Source organism: Littorina saxatilis, linkage group LG17, assembly GCF_037325665.1.
Source record: "Littorina saxatilis isolate snail1 linkage group LG17, US_GU_Lsax_2.0, whole genome shotgun sequence".
Classification (NCBI taxonomy): domain Eukaryota; kingdom Metazoa; phylum Mollusca; class Gastropoda; order Littorinimorpha; family Littorinidae; genus Littorina; species Littorina saxatilis.
The window spans coordinates 26,896,464-26,911,239 of NC_090261.1; the positions used below are offsets into that span (position 1 = coordinate 26,896,464).

At 40.8% G+C, this 14,776-nt stretch overlaps 1 protein-coding gene across 5 annotated transcripts in view; it reads right to left on the bottom strand.

Moving 5' to 3' along the window:
• The window catches only part of LOC138952730 (MAPK/MAK/MRK overlapping kinase-like), a 64,039-nt gene that overhangs the window by 34,014 nt on the left and 15,249 nt on the right, over positions 1-14,776 (bottom strand). For 3 of the 5 annotated variants that reach the window (XM_070324445.1, XM_070324441.1, XM_070324443.1), the window contains exons 3-5: positions 5,954-6,043; positions 3,718-3,788; positions 3,059-3,137 (exon numbers count right to left, since the gene is read on the bottom strand). In XM_070324445.1, coding sequence (XP_070180546.1) covers positions 3,059-3,137; positions 3,718-3,788; positions 5,954-6,043 — 240 coding nt within the window. Of the gene's footprint in view, positions 1-680; positions 760-3,058; positions 3,138-3,717; positions 3,789-5,953; positions 6,044-14,776 lie in introns of all 5 variants that reach the window. The other 2 variants (XM_070324442.1, XM_070324444.1) reach the window with 1 other exon arrangement.

The window sequence follows — 14,776 nt, forward strand, 5'->3', positions numbered from 1 at the left end:
CCACTGAACTGAAAGCACGTACTGATTCTTCACCTATGCAGCAACATCAGATTCAAACATCTCCACCTGAAGACCGATCACGTTCTTTTTGAACTGTTCATGGGGGAAAACAAGTCTTTGTTTTTACTGTAAAATGAAACTTGTTTTCTTCATAAGACTCAGTACTTGCCAACATATAGAATAGGTTATCAAATATGATTGTTTGGAGAATGTCCGCTCTTTGTTATCTCTTACGATCTATGACTGGTTCTTTTGTGTTCAACATGTGAAAATTAGGACGAAAGAAAACTGCAATGTAGCAAACTGATTTTCAAACGATTTTTTTTCTTCTCATTTTGTTACACCACGAGCACTTTGGAGGATAGCATTATTTTAAAAAACATTTTGTGCTTGCACGCTTTGTGTCCCGCAGGGGTATTGCACACACAATTTATGTGAACAAAGTTGCAGATTAAAAAATCACACATGAAGAGAAGCAACAATGTCTACCACTCTGTACTCGTTTTTTCCTGTTCATGCAATGATATAGTTCAAACCAAGAACTCAAACGCAACCACAGAAATGATCAATCAATCAATCAATCAATCGATCAAAGTGATATGAGAAAAGAGTCCACTCTTTAAATTGAACACACTGCAAACCATCGAGCCGCTGGGCTTGCCAAGCTCAGTCGATCTTACCGATGCATGTGATCTATGGCTTTAACTAGTTGATACATGAACTGTTTGCAGATCTCCTCCCCTATGAACTGCTTTTTGCCTGCAAAATGCACAACATTGGACCAGATAATATAACAAATGGCTGATCACATAGTGATGATGTAAAACCTGCAAATATGGAACGAATATTTCCTGGGGTTTTTTAAAGGATGTTTCTCTTTCTGACATGCACATTTTTGCAGTCCTTCTGAGATGAACATGTTGTGGTTCTGTTTAACGCTTTTGACAGCGTTCGCTTTCCTTCGAAGACTGCAGGTACCAAATAATTATGTGTGTTGGTCGTTTGCTTCTTGAACACTGCTGCTAAATGCGTCGATGTGTGGGTTGATTGTTCGGCCTTTATCGTTCAAAATACTTCACTGATAATTTATGTTGCAGTCCTTTGCTCATCAGTGTACTGACCTACAATGTAGACGTTTTCCTGTCTTTACAACGGAGTCAAAAGAATGTTTACCCTTTTTCTAGCACTATATAAACTGGAATTGATCACTTTGCAAAATCGTGAAGCAAAAAACATATAATTATACTTCTACATTCTTTCTCTTCCATCAAAGCCGTATGTCATTGAGACAGAAAAAAGACATAGCCCTCAGGCCATGTAGTGAAAGATGAAACCTGATGAAGCATAAAGCTCTAGCTACGCACACTAATGTTTATCCTTTTTTAACAGTTCCTCTTTAAAGCCTCAAGGAAGTCATGCATAAATTGACAAGATCGTCAAAAAAAAGTAGGTGAACATTATTTGAAAATTGGGTCAGTGTCTGTTCGCAGATCATGTCCAATCAATGTCCCTTGGTCATTTAGAGGAAGTTTTCTCATGTTTTCAGCCTTTAACAAATGCATGAAATGTTCATTATACCTTCACTAGGACGCATACAACCCGTAGCTTGCTCGAATGATAAATTAATAATTTATATCTTCCTCGCAGCAACAACTCTCCAGCGTCTGGAGTCTGCATTTTTGAGTCGACGTGGAGGCTCTTATGAAAGACTGACTTAGTTCCGCAAATCGTTTTCTTACTGTGTGACACTCATACCTAGAAGCTTGACTTCGTAACACTTCTGGCAACTGGAGATTATTTCCTTTTTGTGCTCGGTAGTATCCTTTCAAAATCTTGACCCATTTTGTTGCTGGGGAATTCATTTTAAAATCGGCCCCCAATTTGTGGCTGGAAAATGTCCTTTCAAAATCTGGACCCATGTTGATGCTGGGGAATGTCCTTTTTAAAACCTGGACCCGTTTTTCTTGCTGTGGAATGTCCTTTTAAAAGCTGGATCCATCTTGTTCGGGGGAATGTCCTTTTAAAATCTGGACCTATTTTGTTTTGGGGAATATCCTTTTAAAATGTGGACTTTTTTGGCTGGGGAATGTCCTTTTGAAATGTGGACCCAAAGGGTGTGTCACCTTGCAGCTCCATACTACAACCAGAAAGTATCTTCACCTCGCATAACACGACCGCTAGCTCATCTGCCATGCATCTCTAGTCCATGAATTATCAATACATCCATACTAGATAAACGAGACATGAAAACCAGAAGGAGTGAGTGATTCGACTATTGGGAAGGAGAGAAATATCATATGGCTAACAAAGACATGGATTTTAAAGACCTCACAAGGTTAGTTCCAATTTGAGCATTGTTTACACTGATACAACAAGTTTAGTTTGAATTCTAGGCTTGTAAATACTCATACAAAATCATGCGAGTAACCAATTACGCTCACGTTCAGTGATAGCGTTGTGACAAAACTCTCGCAGTTCCTTTACCAACATAGGTACAGGTAACACCTCCCACCATCACCAAACGACAGCACGACTACAAGCATGCACGCTACTGACGCAAGCTGAGAGCTGAGACTACAACAACAGATAACTGTGGACATGTTACTACTCATGTATAAGATCCACAACCAGGAATACCAAACAGGCTCAGTACTATACACTTTTGCTTTACTCACTACGAAAAGGATTCGTCCGTAACTGTCTTCTTTTTTCTGAACAACGAATTTGTTTCCCAAGAAGCCAACCAAAGTCACACTGAAAGTTTCATGTGAGGCACAAGCACGAGGGCAGACGACAATCAAACCATGTAAATCAAGGCTACAGAACAATTTGTCTTTTCACAGTTCTGGTGGATTCCGATTGAAGCTGAGAAATAAAAGTCTTCATTCATTGAATCATTCAATTTTTATGTGGACAACAATGTTGTATGTATGCTTTCTGCTGGCGTTGTATAATTTTATAAAGTAGACAGTAAACGGACAGTCCAAGGAATGAAAACAAGCTGTCTAGCTGTAGAAAGTGCTAGGAAGAGAGGGGTAGGTTGAGTTTGACCTCTCACCTATGCATGTGGTCTATGGATTTGAGGAGCTGGTACATGTAATGTTTAATTTTCCGTTCTGGAAGATAATGTCTTTTCCCTAGAGACAAAAACATCACTCAACAAGTTTAGACACTTTTTTTTGTACAACAGCAAATAAATTACAACAGTTTCGCCTTTGAGTTATTTTCTTAATTGTTTAAACATCCACCAAAAGCTTTTGTTAAAATATAAGGTCCTTCCTCAGCATGCAATCATCGTTTGGGATTTGAATTATAAATGCAAGTCAATTATCATGATGTAAAACAAAATATGAACAAATGCATGTAAAATCAATACAATTATGCAGATCAACTTTAAAAAATCAGACTTGCATACGTAACCTCTCTCTCTCTCTTTCTCTTTCTTTCTCTCCTATCAGTCTCGTCCTCTCTCTGTGTCGTCATTGGGCACACACGCACGAATGGACGCAAGCAGCGCGCACAGACATACATAAATACACACAGATACACACACACATGCATGCACACGCACGAATGGACGCAAACAGCGCGCGCATAGACATACATACATGCATACACACACCGTGGCACACACATGCACACACACACACACACACACACACACACACACACACGCGTGTGTATACGTGAGTGTGTTCCGAAATCAAACTGACGTACCTCGTATCAATTCGTAGATGTTCATATCCATAAGCTCACATATGAGGACTAGAGTTCCTGACTTTTTGTCGCTGAAAAAAAAAAGCATTTGCATTGTTATAACGATCATCAACAGAAACTAATCAAAATGTAAAAAAATCGGCACTCAATTTAACGTAGTTCAAATTGAAGAATCTTTTATCAGACAAATGTGACCCAGGCTAAAAATGTTAGCAGAAATTGTACAAACTGCACACACACATATGTGAAAAGTATGTACATGTATAACAATAGTTGTTGATGTTTTAAAGATACATGTATCTTCCCTCCCATGAAGCCCATCACCATAGCTTCGTCAAGGCTTTAACCTGGGATATTCCACTTGGACACATGCCAACATTAACAGCCTGGCTGCATTTAGTGCAGCCGATTTTCTGTGCGTGTGTGTGCGTGTGTGCCTGTCTGTGTGAGTGTGGGTGTGTGTGTGTGTTCGCGCGTGTGTGTGTGACGTGGGTGTGTGTGTGTGTGTGTGTGTGTGTGTGTGCGTGTGTGCGTGCGTGTGCGTTTGTGAGTGCGTTTGTTAATTAATGTTATATACTTGGTTATGTTCACGCTCTTCACATAAGGGCATTTAGTCTTTCTTTCTTTCTTTATTTGGTGTTTAACGTCGTTTTCAACCATTCAAGGTTATATCGCGGGCATTTAGTCAAACTGTTGATGTCTGGTATGTGTTCAAGTGGAGTAACGGTCTTATCCCAAGTACAAGATTGGACACAACTTGTGTGGTGTGTATGATCGATTTAACTGAAAGAAAGGTGGCTTTAAAAGGCATTGACATCAACACTCGTCCGTGAAGTTCATACAACTGTGATGAAAGAGCTTGAAATAGATGTGATCTTTCGTCACATTATGTGTTTTTGTTCGTGTTATATCCCTTTTTAAGTGTCTCTCCCGGCTGGTTTTGCAAAGACTGCCAGACGCTGTATTTATTTTCGAGTTTAGAAAGGTCAATCACAAGGCATTGTTGTTACTATACTATGACAAAGCATACTATTCAATATGAACTTGTACAAAATAGTATAATATAGTAGTAGTAAAATAGTGAACGGTCATAATATGATCTTAATAGTCGTTAACCACTTTTAATAATGAACTTCTAATACAGTCTTGTGCATTACAGTCGCAACGTTGGACACAACGAACTCAATAAAAACCATCAGTGTTTTAACCTCACACCCTTCTCAATAGCAGCAGCGCAAACTGACAATCTATATTGATTGTGGTATCACAATGTGGGTCACACAAGCCTGCGACACTAAGTCGCTTTCTTTTCATCGGCCCGCAACCGTTCAGGAGTAATTCTTTGCACAGTCTCTGGAGAAAAGCGACGCGAAATAAAAGAAAGCAACAATGGAAAAAGCCGGGGGTCTGTGGTGTAATGATTGCCTTGGCATAAAGGCATTCCCGATTTTCATGACCGTTCTTTTTTGTTAGGTGGAATATATAAAGTCAATTGACAAATCATTGTATTGAGAAAGCGGTTTTGACTTTCGTTGGAGAACAGTTTGAGTTTACTCCCGTTCACAAACCCTATTGCTTTTTTATCTAAAATTCTGAGTAGGTCACCGCACATGTATTGCTGTCAATTTGCTTTCTAATATGGTTATTCACATCAGCAGAAGGCTATTAACGAAGCTGACTGGGTCCAAATACAAAATAGCTGACAGCACAAAAAAGGCTTTACAGCTGCATGATTGTTATTCAATCATGAGCTGCACGATGCAATGTCCTGCGATGTGGACAGTACGTGTCTATAGTTTGTTCTTGTTCCCTGTGTAATTTCTGTCCAAAAAACCCCACCATATTGTCATTGCCCCAAGGGGGAATCAAAGTCAAAATTACATGGGAACTTACTTGAAGTGAAGACGAACTAAATTTTGAGATAGGAACAATGATTTTTGACTGTAATTCTCCATGAAAGTTAGATCATGAGGGCCACCCTCTGAGCTTTTTCCTTGAGAAAACCTGTACATGGTCTCATTAGCGCTGACTTTTATTCAGTTTTATTCAATTACAAAAAAAATGTGTTCATAAACTAATCGTCCGCTTTCTTTTTATTTTGTTTTAATTTTGTGTGCATAAAAGTGTCAAAGTATCGTGAAAATGTAGTGCACAGGTCACTATGAGTTTGGTTCTCCTTGAATTATTTGTCAGATGTCCTGTTTTTCGTTTTAACAGACAAGATCTATCAACTCACAAGATGACTTCAAAGAGCTCCAGCACGTTGGCGTGTGGAGCTAGCCGCCGCATGGCTTGGATCTCCCGGAGGTTGTTCACCTGGTCTATGCTGCAACACACACAGATACAACAGTCAGTGTACAGCTTGTAATCACACACACACACACACACACACACACACACACACATATGGCCTGAATCTCCCGGAGGTTGTTCACCTGCTCTATGCTGTAACACACAGATACAACACACACACACACACACAGTCACACACACACACAAACACACACACACACACACACATGCGGGAGCGTGGGCACACATACACACAAACACAACACACACACTTGTACACACACACACACACACACACACACACACACACATGCGGGAGCGTGGGCACACATACACACAAACACACACACACACACACACAACACACTGAGATAAATATGCCGGCTTTTCAAGGGCTTAGCATTTTTGTGACCACAAATGCACTCAACAATCGAACGATTGCTTGCATTTGCTTGGGGCTAAGGTAAGATGAAACGAAAACCAATAAAGTGTTTTATCTTTTATTATTCTTTTAGAGGAGACGAAGGAGACACCCATATCTGTCTGTCATCTATGCTTTTGTGTCTTCCCCCTTCCCTTTCTCTGTGACACCCGGTACGGTATCGCACGACAAATACTGAACTTCAGTTGAACTCATAAGAGCTCATCAATAGAATGCACATATACACTTACGATGCATTATGTTTGCATAAGAATTCAATACCTCTTGTGCTCGTCAATACATGTGAAAGCAATACAGTATATGTAATCTGACTGGCACTCAACAACCAAGCTGCCACCGAGTGAAAGGGTTAAATAATGAAGGAGGACTGGTCGTCCTTGAAAATGGTTTGGGACCATTACACCAGTGACGAGTATATAAGACGCCACTTCAAAATAAATCAAATTTCCTGCACTCAAAAGAGTGTACACATATGTATACATAGATATAAGTGCTGTGAAGGAAACACAGACAGACAGTCAGACAGACAGTCAGACAGACAGACAGACAGACAGACATTTGTTAGTGTCAGGATTTTTTTTCTTTTCTTTTTTGCAGTCACTTGTGATCTTATCCTTCGCTCTTTTCTTCTGTTTTTTGTTGTTGTTTTTTTACTGACGGTGTGCTGAAAGGGAGACTTTGTCGGCGGTGTGACTCTCTCTCTCTTTCTCTCTCTCTCTCTCTGTGTTTCTCTCCCACCATCCCTCCCTCTTGGTGCGAGGGTCACTTAATTCTGCACAAAGAGTCACTCGACCAGACTGAACAGACACCGACACAGACACACAAAAACGTTAGTCCCTTAACAAAGAAATTCTGGAAACTACCGTTGCCTCTAGTTCACTGGGTCTGACAAAACCGGACAAACCTCAGTGCCAGAATGTACAGACCAATTCCTGCTGCTCCACTATTTTTTGTATTGCTTGATTCATGCAACCGCAAGGTCTCCACATAACCATTACTGGCAAGCGTTTAAACGCCTTGGGCAAAGTAATGGTGAAATAAGCGCCTAGCTGTGTGGAATAAGGATCAAAGTCTAGGTATTCGGGGACCGACTGGTCTTTGAGAGGGGAGCTCTTAGATTGGTTGCTGGCTCGCACCTTGAGGCGCCGGCTAGTGTTTTCACAACACTTCTTTTTCCGTTGCGCCTTGTGCTAACACCACTTTCGCTCTGTTTTGTCCACATTTTCTGTGGGTGTCAGGGTGTAGCGATTGTAGTGGAGACATTGAGCCTGATACTTATCAGGACGTGACTGCCACTGGCTGTCACAATGACAGGTAAAAAGCTCCTTATTGCATTACTGATCGAACACAAATCTACTACCTAATGCAACAACGATTTTAAAAGTCCTGTTAGCCATCACCCCTCTCCTTCTAACACTACCATTTAACACCAGTAATAAACCCGACATTTGTGTGTAGTTCTATCGTGTTCAACCGAGCAAAAAAACTGTCCAAATGTGTTCATCAGACATGGGAATCAATGGACCGGAAAGAGAAAAAGATTCCACTGTCTACAATACCTATACTGGGGTAAACAGGTGTCCGGTGTCACCGTCATTGACTCGACGAGATCCCCAGACAGAACCGCACACAGCGGACACTGGTACAGATACAAGATGTTGGATACACAATTGGGTATGTGTGATTGGAAGAGGGAATTTCTCATCCGTACAGACGCACGCACACACACACACACACACACACACACACACACACACACACACACACACACACACACACACACACACACACACACACACACACACACACACACACCTAGTTTTGGCCAGGCATCGCGGATCATACACACTTAAAATGACTGGTCATTGCAGCACTGAGAGTGATTCAACCGGCCATTGAATTTTTTTAATCAGACAAACTGATTAATCTTGTGAGCAAATTCTGGTCTGAGAACACACACACACACACACACACGTACACACGTAGGGGAAGGGCTCCTAATATGGACCACTTTTTGTTTCATGCTGATAACTAGCTTGTTTTCTTGCGAAGAAGTTTCATTTTGTGTTTGGTAGTCCTTCTCTCTTAGGTTAACCGTTAGGACTAATTAGAGTGAAATAGCTTTGATAGACATTCAGCAAAAATTAAATACAGAAAAAATCACAAATGGTCCATATTAGGAGGCTGGGCGCCTAATATGGACCAGTCAAGCGGCCTTCACGAATCACTGTAAAAAGCCCCCTATACTTCAAAATAACATGATACAACTTAGTGTACAAGTCAGACTAATTAAAATATGCTTTAGATTTATCTGTTTCGGGTCGATGAGAGCATTATTTGAAGCACACCAGGAAACTAAAGAAGCTTATCAAAAACAGAGTGAAAATAAGTGAAATTATCAACTTCCACGAAAAGAAGACTTTTTGTTATATTTTTTTTAAATCTCGAGGGCTAGTTATAGGTTATTTCCAGCAAGCTTCTTAATGAATTAATGAAAATAGCCTTTAGCTTTTATTTTCTTCGATTTGTTGAAGGTGGTCCATATTAGGGGACTCGCACATACTTTGAGATTTTGCTATTATTTTTTATTTGCAAGAGAAACTCGGGGTCAACACTGCTAAAATGTAACACATCTTAGCTGTCATATAATTTATAGCAATTGTTGTGTGATAAAAGCTTTGGCTGTGGACAGAAACGAGTCCGTTTTAGGAGGCAAATTTAGAGTGAACGCTGCCAAAAGTGAAAAAAAGAGAAACAAGTCGCGTAAGGCGAAAATACAATATTTAGTCAAGTAGCTGTCGAACTCACAGAATGAAACTGAACGCAATGCCATTTTTCAGCAAGACCGTATACTCGTAGCATCGTCAGTCCACCGCGCACGGCAAAGGCAGTGAAATTGACAGGAAGAGCGGGGTAGTACTTGCGCTGAGAAGGATAGCACGCTTTTCTGTACCTCTCTTCGTTTTAACTTTCTGAGCGTGTTTTTAATCCAAACATATCATATCTATATGTTTTTGGAATCAGGAACCGACAAGGAATAAGATGAAAGTGTTTTTAAATTGATTTCGACAATTTAATTTTGATAATAATTTTTATATATTTAATTTTCAGAGCTTGTTTTTAATCCGAATATAACATATTTATATGTTTTTGGAATCAGCAAATGATGGAGAATAAGATAAACGTAAATTTGGATCGTTTTATAATTTTTTTTATATTTTTTTTTACAATTTTCAGATTTTTAATGACCAAAGTCATTAATTAATTTTTAAGCCACCAAGCTGAAATGCAATACCGAAGTCCGGGCTTTGTCGAAGATTATTTGACCAAAATTTCAACCAATTTGGTTGAAAAATGAGAGCGTGACAGTGCCGCCTCAACTTTCACGAAAAACCGGATGACGTCATCAAAGACATTTATCAAACAAATGAAAACAAGAAGAGCAAACGCTCGATCGAGTCACTTTCGCAGTTCTGAATATTATATGAGGCATCAGATGGACAGGAAGAAATTGCTATTCACAACACAATGAGTCACGTTCACATAAAATTTGAGCCCGGTCACTTTTATAGTTTCCGAGAAAAGCCCAACGTTAAGTTGTGTGTTGCCGAACAGAAAAGGCTAGTTATCTCCCTTGTTTTTCTGATAACGTTCGTAAAAGGCTACAGATGTAAATACTTTGATGTAAAGAATAATCCTACAAAGTTTCAATCACATCCGATGAACTTTGTCAAAGATATAAAATGTCTAATTTTTCCTTTGACGCTGACCTGTGACCTTGAAAAAGGCCAAAGGTCAACGAAACCATCGTTAAAGTGTAGAGGTCATTGGAGGTCACGACTAAACAAAATATGAGCCCGATCGCTTTGATAGTTTCCGAGAAAAGTCCAACGTTAAGGTGGTGTCTACGGACGGCCGGCCGGACGGCCGGCCGGACAGACTAACACTGACCGATTACATAGAGTCACTTTTTCTCAAGTGACTCAAAAACGTATGGGGATTTCATACCCAGGAACTCTCATGTCAAATTTCATAAAGATCGGTCCAGTAGTTTAGTCTGAATCGCTCTACACACACACAGACACACACACACACACACACGCACACACACACACACACACACACATACACCACGACCCTCGTCTCGATTCCCCCTCGATGTTAAAATATTTAGTCAAAACTTGACTAAATATAAAAAAGAGGAAAAAACCTAACGGTTTTGAGGTTTGTGTTTCTTCAACTGTTTTGACATGTGCAAGTTATCCAAAGAGGGTGAATACAGCGAATGAAATTGTTTTGAGCGCTTTAGCGCCGTTAGTTTGTCAGAACAGGAGGTGGTCCATATTAGGAGCCGGTCCATATTAGGAGCCTTTCCCTTACATACACACAATCTCTCTCTCTCTCTCTCTCTCTCTCTCTCTCTCTCTCTCTCTCTCTCTCTCTCTCTCTGAAAAACATGTCCACATCTTGCTCAACCACTGTTCGGTGCCTGTGCTTATCGACACGACTATTAGTAAAAACACTCTCCTAGAAACCTCAGACCCCCACACAATCCAACAACAGGCCTACTATCCCACCTCGACACCCCTTTAGTCACACTAACACCCTGTTCTGGTCTAAGCACCGACACCGGGCCGTTGACAGAATTTGTCTGTGTGAGGTTTCACGTTTCCTCCTGACCGTGAGCCGAGCTAAATTGGTTAGCCAAGACAATGGATTGCAATCATCTCGTTATTTTTGTCACGGTGTCGTGGAGGCCAGGACGAGATTTGAACTTTGTCTCGCCTCCGGTGGCGGTGCTGATCTCGGCTTTCATTATTAAAGTGTCAGTCTATGTGACAGCGATGGGTTTGGTTTGCGAGAAAGAGATTGCCACGATAGCACAAATGTGCATAACACTGCAAACATCTGCGTTACATTGGACTATGGCGTGTGTGTGTGCTATGCGGCGAGCGGATGTTCGTGCAAATATTTTATCGTTCACTGTTCATTCAGCGTTTTTCTCCTCCTTTCACCAACGATCAAACTTGTAATGAGAAGCACAATATATATACTGACTTTGTCAAGAGCGCAGACACAAACGCGCATATACAAACAAGTCGCGTAAGGCGAAAATACAACATTTAGTCAAGCTGTCGAACTCACAGAATGAAACTGAACGCAATGCAATTTTTCAGCCAGACCGTAAACTATACTCGTAGCATCGTCAGTCCACCGCTCGTGGCAAAGGCAGTGAAATTAACAAGAAGAGCGGGGAGTAGTTGCGCTGAGAAGGATTTTCTGTACCTCTCTTCGTTTTAACTTTCTGAGCGTGTTTTTAATCCAAACATATCATATCTATATGTTTTTGGAATCAGAAACCGACAAGGAATAAGATGAAAGAGTTTTTATATTGATTTCGAAAAATTAATTTTGATCATAATTTTTATATTTTAAATTTTCAGAGCTTGTTTTTAATCCAAATATAACATATTTATATGTTTTTGGAATCAGAAAATGATGAAGAATAAGATGAACGTAAATTTGGATCGTTTTATAAAAATATTTTTTTTTTTACAATTTTAAGATTTTTAATGACCAAAGTCATTAATTAATTTTTAAGCCACCAAGCTGAAATGCAATACCGAAGTCCGGCCTTTGTCGAAGATTGCTTGGCCAAAATTTCAATCAATTTGATTGAAAAATGAGGGTGTGACAGTGCCGCCTCAACTTTTACAAAAAGCCGGATATGACGTCATCAAAGGTATTTATCAAAAAAAAAGAAAAAAAATCTCCGGGGATATCCTTCCCAGGAACTCTCATGTAACATTTCATAAAGATCGGTCCAGTAGTTTGGTCTGAATCGCTCTACACGCACACACGCACAGACTGACAGACAGACAGACAGACAGACAGACAGACAGACAGACAGACAGACAGACAGACAGACAGACAGACAGACAGACAGACAGACAGACAGACAGACAGACAGACAGACAGACAGACAGACAGACAGACAGACAGACAGACACACACACACACACACACACAGACACACACACACAAACACACACAGACACACACACACACACACACACACCACGACCCTCGTCTCGATTCCCCCTCTATGTTAAAACATTTAGTCAAAACTTGACTAAATGTAATAAAACATATGATGAACTGCGGAAACATGTGTTGAAAGGTGTCAATAATATCCTCCAAAGATGGGGGTAAGGTTGTCTATACATGGAAACAGAACATAATGGAGACTGCGCGTGAGAGCGATACATAAAAAACAAAAAACAAAAATAATAAAAACACGTCAGTACAGTATTTTGGTCTTTTTATATACGGAAACTGCTGCAAACGCCATCAACCCATTATGATGAGAGTCATCACTTCTGCACCAAGTGGCCCCGCGAGCATAATGCACACATACGCCTAACAACCACGAGTTCACAGGCATCAACGGTGACAGATAAAACAAAATATTAGAGGGAACAAGTGTGGCAAATCTGACATGTCATCGGGTCTTATTCTGATTCTATACCCGGCTGACCTTTTTGCATTGACAGGAATGGATGGCAGAAAGAACCCAATAGGCTAGGGATATGCTATTCCGCTGCATGGCAGTTTGCACGTCATCTTGCTCCTTACTAGTACTAATACTAGCCGTGTCTTTGATTCGTCCGGCACACTAAGACAGGCAGGTTAACGGACAACCAAACAGACAGCCAGCCAGCCACACACACTAACACACACTAACCGTCACACGCACACACACACACACACACACACACACACAATCTCACACACACAATCTCACACACACACACACCGTGACGAACTAAACGCTGCAGTCTTGCCCCCCGCCTGGCCAGCCCTTGCACCCCTGCCTCGTTTTGGAAGCCCCTCGATCCCTCTAACGCTGTTCAACCTCACAACATTGATCAGGAACGAAGTAGTCACGAAGAAAGTCTTTGGGCAGACTAATTAATTGTTGGTCGGTAGAGGGCCAATGACTATTTCATCGAGAAAGTCTTTGGGCAGACTAATTATGTTCTTTGGTAGAGGGCCAATGTATGTTTTGACCGCACACACACACACGCACGCACACACACACACACACACACACACACACACACACACACACACACACACACACACACAAACAACTGTGACAAACAAACAATGGAAAATAAATACAAAGGTACATTGTGAGCTTCTCAGTCATACTTTCCACTGAACCAACCTTGCAATCTTAGTTGTTTCTACGTGTTTAAATGCTGCTGGGAATGCGGCACTTAATGACCTCGACATACTGGACCATCTGGACTTGCGAGGTTCAAGTTCTATCTCCAGAAGCCACTTACCGACATATTTTGGGCTTCTGTGCTCCCAAAAATTTCAATCAAATTTTGCTTAGTGCCACCTGGTGGTAATACATACTACTATATATGTATTTCTGCAGCGGGTGAATATTGACAAAGTTGATTAAGTACTTGTCTGCCGTTTTCTCATTTAAAAAATGAATCAGTTTCTTTCACAACTGATCTAAATGAACAGTACACACAAATATTTAATGTGTCCTGACCAAACTATATCTATTCCCTTTAGTGTAAACGGAAAGAAGTGAGCACCATGTGACATTCGTGACAACGACAAACTCCCCAACTATAAGTCTCATTTTCGCGGAGAAAAAACCCACACTAAGCTAAAAAGCATTGTCCTGTCAAGAGAAATTATGCAATAATCAGCTCTCCCTTGTGCTTGTTGCCCTCACAACCACCACTCCGACTAAAACCAAAGTTATGTCATATCGTTAGACTTCCACCTATCCAATAACACAGTCATTCTCTGGCGGGTTAAGCCCAGTAAATCCCAAAACAAGCCAGATGGCACCAACGCCATGCAAAGGACATTTTTTCTGATGTGCGTCTGTGTGCTGTTGAATCGAACTCACTAGGAGGTCATATATATATTAACTAGAATGAATACCCGCTTCGCCGGGTAGCCGGCTTCGCCGGGAAGAAGTACTTAGAGCCGTCCGAACTATGGACCCGCCAAGCTTAGGTCCCTCCCAGATTCGTGGAATGGGAACAGCACGAAAATGATTCAGTGGCCATAATGCCATTCCTGACCATATCGAGTCCCATCCTTGTCGACGAATGTAACCGTGTTAATCACCTTTGGAGGCGAACTCCACTCAAACAGGACTGAGCAAGTTATGGCTTCTCAAAGGAAGGCCAGTACATAAAATTACGTTAAAATTAATATTAAAAGTCCTACGGTTTTGAGCCATTAAGGACTTGAGTGTTTGTCCGCTTTCAAAAAGAGGAAAGAAAG